Consider the following 5447-nt stretch of genomic DNA (forward strand, 5'->3'; position numbering starts at 1 on the left):
TTCGTGTTTAGAGAAAAGTCAAATGATACCTTGGAAAAAGTGGCTAAATATATCAATCATTGCCTGTATTTCTTAATACTGAGGGTAGGGGAGCAGCGGCAACACCTCGAATGAGAGCCAAAAGGGAAGCGAGGTCAGCGTGCGGGAGAAAGAGTGACTAAGAAGGGAACCGAGGCTCCCACATCACAATCGCAAGGAATCGGAACAAGAGTAACAAAAATAAATAAAGCAATGAAGTGGAAGGAAACAAAAAAGAGGAGAAGGACTATACCGTCTACGAAAGGAGATTGGTGGAAATCTGACCTTGCAAGTTGAATACTCAAACTAAAGAAAAGATCCTTTTGTAAAGAAAAAAAGTTCCTTTGTAGAGTTGATAAAGGGTGAAAAAAAAACATGCTGACACTAAACCTTTAAGAATTAGGCATTTACTTTATTCTCCAAAACTATGTAAAAACAAAGCTTTCTTTTGAACTGCAATATTAACAATCTTGACAATTACGTCATCTGGTTGGCAGATGACGCAGAGCTCATAAAATTAGGGTGGACTATATCTACTTCTGCACACGCATACGCACACACACACGCACACACACACGCACACATAAACAATGAAGATAATGAGATCCATATTAAACATATAATGAAATCCACAAATACCGAGAGATTTTATCTTAAAGAATAAACAAAGAACATACTACATGATTCATGAAAAGATATGGCTATTGAAAATACACCTGAATCCTTATAATCCTAGTTACTTATTTGGTGCGCCTTAAATTACCGAATTATTATTGCACACAAGGAAGTTACGGTACATAGTGTGAAATATCTTTAATGCAGAGATTTGCGGAATATGAGAATGGAGGAATATTATGTGAAGTGTAACAATAACAAAAAAATAAAAAATAAAACAAATTCATGAGCAACAAAAAAACAACAACAAAGTAACTGCAATAATTTGTTGCAACGATATTTATAGACGATTATATAAAATGGTACTGAATGATGATTAAACGTGTAAGTAAAAGGATGATTATGAAACTATGTACTTTAGTTGCGTTAAGTATGTAATGGAATTTTGAAACGTGACTGGGCGGTTAATTACGGTCCTTGGCACTACTTTTGTAAAATATATACAAACAGATCTAATACACTATATTATGAACCATTTAAACTGCTCAATATGAGTATGAACGATATATCTGTAAGCTTTATTAATAACCGCAATTAGCTAGGAGCCTATTGCTAATTGCATGTAGAATACTGTCCTTGTTTGTAATGGAATTTCAAAAACCTTTGCTCATAATCATTTTGCCCACCACTGGCTGATGTTAGTGTTACAAAATTCTCTATAATCTGGACTGATGAAAATATTCAAGTTTGCTTCTTTAACCGTTTTTTTTCCGACCGAAATTAACCAGTCCTTGATTAACCAATGTAATTAATATAATGGGGAACACCACGGAGTGCCAGTGCTACAGTTGTGGGCATCTATTCAAAGGAATTTCAAAGTCATAGACGTCATCTGGAATCTGAGACACGTGGAAGGGCAGACGGCAACAATGGAGAGGCCGAAGGTCAACGCTGACCGAGGGGACACTTTTAGGAAGGCAGAAGGGGCACTTTGGAAGGGTCGAGAGGCACTTTTGGATGGGCTGGTGACACCTTTGGATGGGCTGGTGACACCTTTGGATGGGCTGGTGACACCTTTGGATGGGCTGGTGACACCTTTGGATGGGCTGGTGACACCTTTGGATGGGCTGGTGACACCTTTGGATGGGCTGGTGACACCTTTGGATGGGCTGGTGACACCAAATGGAGGGGAACCATCAACTAGGTTTAATCCGGCCCTGTGTCTTGTACAAAATAACCGGAAGAACACAACAACGGCCCAACACTTAAATAAATCATCCTAGACTTTTAAGAATTTCATTAAGGGAAGGTAAACAAGGCGACGGGCGTTCTCAGACCAGAGGAAGTCCAGATGGTTAAACCCTCGGAGCGGAATCCTGAAGTTCAGAGCCACGCGCGGAAGTTCGTCTGCAATCTGCTTCACGTCCTAGAAAACAAGCAGTTGCCAGATGTCATGTTTGGGAATACTACAATACGCTTTAAAAATGATAAAAATAGCACGTGTAAAGCAAGTAGTTGCCATTTAACATGCGATGAAAAATGACACATGCTGTACTAGCTGTAATTAAGTCGAGTATCATGCATGATGCAACACACGATAACATCAACATCAGCAAACGTATGGCAAATCTCTACCTTGTTGATATATCTGTATGAAAAATATACCGAAAAGAATCATAGTGAAACTTATTTTGTGTGCAATGTTTCTTTTCTTGCAAGAAATGAGAAACTAATACATTTCGTAAAATGAACGTTCAAAGTCCCTTTATAACATTAAGTTTGAGTGTCTAAAAGATTTTCAATTCAATTATTCAAGATATTAAATCTAAGGATGAAGTTCTCTGCCAGTTACTTACTTTTGGAGTGTTGATCCAATCATCCTGGGACCAAAACAGACCCACGGGGACTGTGACTCGTTCCAGGGAGTACTGTCGGGGCGCGAGTGTCCCGTATTCAGCCAGGTTTCTTGTTGGACCGTAGTCAAACGCTTGGAACTTCCCTATAACATACATATTATCTTTCGTAATATGTGTTGAATAAAGAAATAATGAAGACAAAAAGAAGAAGAAGGAAGAACTACTGAAATCCTTATGCTTTTTATTGTTTCAAAAGGAGATGAAACTCAAAAAGGAAAAAGAAAATAGAGTTGTAATCTAAACTAACCCTTAGGAACACGACCTTATATTAATGTACAAGACGAGGAGAAACTAAAGGATGAAAGAGCACGGAAAGATCACCTAACATTATTTTTTTTGTAAACAAGACTAAAGAATGAATGAATTCATCTCTTTATTCTAACGTTTCAAAACGAAGAGAAAAAGATCCCCCCCAGTCTTAGAAAAAAAAAAAATTCGTTAACTCATTTCCTACACCAAACGTGACCAAAAGAACGACATTAGAGTACGAACGGGCAAGAATAAGCTGCGAGTAGTGCGTCAGGATCCTGGTAGCTACGCCGGCGGGTGTGTGAGCGACGATAACCGGGAGGTAGTCCTGAAAAACGGAGGGTCACGTCACAGAGGGCGTTCGTTAATCGCTTGTAGTTCTCTACGGATATTGTGAATGGTGATGGGAAGAGAAGAAGGGTGGGAGGAACTGGAAGGAAAGAAGGAAAAAAGGAATGAGAGGAGGAGGAGACGAAGGAGAGAGAGAGAGAGAGGGAGAGGGAGAGGGAGAGGGAGAGAGAGCAACAGAGAGAGAAACAGAGACACAGAGAGATCTCATTAGAGAGAGAGTTAGAGAGAGAAAAAGTTAGTGAGTGAGTGAGAGAGAGAGAGAGAGAGAGAGAGAGAGAGAGAGAGAGAGAGAGAGAGAGAGAGAGAGAGAGAGAGAGAGAGAGAGAGAGAGAGAAAGAGAGAGGAAAGAGGAAAGGAGAGGCAGAGCAACAGATAAACAAAACCACAAAACAAAACAAAACAAAAAAAGCGAAAGAAAGGGAGAAAGACACAGATAAAGAAGGAGAAAGAAGAGAGGAGAGAGAACACCCACTTTATCTATTTCGTGTCGGGAAGGTCCAGCGACGAGAGCGATGACTTTGAGGCACACGTTCCTCGTGAGGGCGCCGGGGGAACAGAGCCCTGCCAGGAGGGTTTTCGTTTCTTCAGAGAGCCGACCTGTTTCGTACTTGGCCGAACCACCGCCAATAATCTAGAAAGAACCAGGGAGTAGAATGTTTTAAAGGGATGTCGTTTAGGGCAATGCTGATGTAATAAATGTCGGAGGAAAGGTATTGGTGAGAAAACTCTATTTCGTGAGGAAGGGAAGACAAAAGTTACGGAACACGAGAATATAAGAACACAACCAAAAAATAGCCAACTCCAAGTCAAAGAAATGTAATCTCAGAGAAAGTGAGAAATGAGAAATACATCCCACTCGCTATATATTAATCCAAATAATACTTACGTGGCTGAAAACAGAAAGCAATCTATAACCGAAGAAAATATTATGGATATACGCCGACGGAGCCATGGCAACCATTTTCCGGATCTACGGTTAGAAATGATAAAATGACATGATTTTTATTTTACTCAGTCTTATCAAAACCGACAATATATCCATGACGATTTATCCCCATTATTCCAAGTGGCAATCAGCAACCAGATCAAACCACATCGTGATTGCAAGCAGGGATCCATGTACGATTGCCCCCTAAACTGAACTATTTATTCTCTCTAGAGTGAAATCTGACCCAGCCGTTGATATGAGGGTAGTAGTTCATCATGGCGAAGAACACGGTGGTGCCCATGGAGTGCCCTATGTAGTCCAGCCTGGGCGTCCGTGTTGCATTCCTGATGTAGCTCAACATATCCGGCAGGTCGTACTGGGCGATTTCATCCCAGCTGGAAGGACGAAGCTCGAATTTTAATACACATGTTTTTTTTTTTTGTATAGATGAGGCAGGTAGTCATTCCTATGCTGCTCATGAATGGATAAAGATGCATTGTGAGAGGGAAAGCGATAGATAGATAGATAGATGGAGGGACAGGGAGATTGGCAGTTAGATAGATTAATAGATAGATAGATGAAGATTTATATGTATATATATATACACACGCACATATATATATATATATATATATATATATATATATATATATATATATATATATAAAGAGAGATTGATAGATAGATAGATAGAGAGAGAGAGAGAGAGAGAGAGAATGAGAATGAGAGGGAGAAAGAGAAATAGAGAAGAGAAGAGACGAGACGAGAAGAGAAGAGAAGAGAAAGAAAGAGAAAGAAAGAATGAAACAGATAGGAAGTGAGAGCTAGAGAACTGTTGCACAGACACACATCTAGGCCTACCTGAAGTCCCAGAAATCAGGCTGATCGGGCGAGAGGCGCACGTGGCGGCGGCTGTAGGTGTTTCCGCGGGCGTTCCCCAGCCACACGTCGTAGCCCGCGTCCGCCATCACGAAGGCTGGGAAAAGGTACTCCGTTACGGTAGGTGGTGACCGATCCGTGTCTGAATATTTGGTCTCATATAAGAATACACACACACACACACACACACACACACACACACACACACGCACGCAGAAACACACACACACGCACGCACACACAACACATACACACACACACACGCACAAACACACACACACAGAAACACACACACACACACTCACTCACACACACACACACAAACACACACATAAAGTCCGCAAAACATGCTAAAGTCTCACCCAATGCCTGGTGCGGATCATTCAACACGAAGTCGTCCGACGAAGAGAGAACGCCGTGCATCAGCAACACCACGCGCCGGCGGTCTTGCGTGGGGTGGCACCTCCGCGCGTTCGCTGTGCAATGGGAGG

The 5447-nt window shown here is 41.3% G+C and overlaps 1 protein-coding gene across 2 annotated transcripts in view; it reads right to left on the reverse strand.

Moving 5' to 3' along the window:
* Window positions 1-399: 399 nt before the first annotated feature.
* LOC147471361 (lipase 3-like) overlaps window positions 400-5447 on the reverse strand; it is a 9717-nt gene continuing 4669 nt past the window's right edge. Inside the window, exons 3-11 of one of the 2 annotated variants that reach the window (XR_015191278.1) lie at window positions 5319-5432; window positions 4939-5053; window positions 4322-4472; window positions 4036-4119; window positions 3622-3780; window positions 3042-3126; window positions 2490-2632; window positions 1792-2059; window positions 400-1665 (exon numbers count right to left, since the gene is read on the reverse strand). Coding sequence is in view for 1 of the 2 variants with exons in the window: in XM_043034999.2 (XP_042890933.2) it covers window positions 1913-2059; window positions 2490-2632; window positions 3042-3126; window positions 3622-3780; window positions 4036-4119; window positions 4322-4472; window positions 4939-5053; window positions 5319-5432 (998 nt within the window). In the remaining variant the exon portion in view is untranslated. Of the gene's footprint in view, window positions 2060-2489; window positions 2633-3041; window positions 3127-3621; window positions 3781-4035; window positions 4120-4321; window positions 4473-4938; window positions 5054-5318; window positions 5433-5447 lie in introns of both variants that reach the window. The other variant, XM_043034999.2, reaches the window with a different exon arrangement.

This window comes from Penaeus japonicus, unplaced genomic scaffold (assembly GCF_977035675.1).
Source record: "Penaeus japonicus unplaced genomic scaffold, GWHDUDI00000001_assembly GWHDUDI00000009, whole genome shotgun sequence".
Taxonomy (NCBI): Eukaryota; Metazoa; Arthropoda; class Malacostraca; order Decapoda; family Penaeidae; genus Penaeus; species Penaeus japonicus.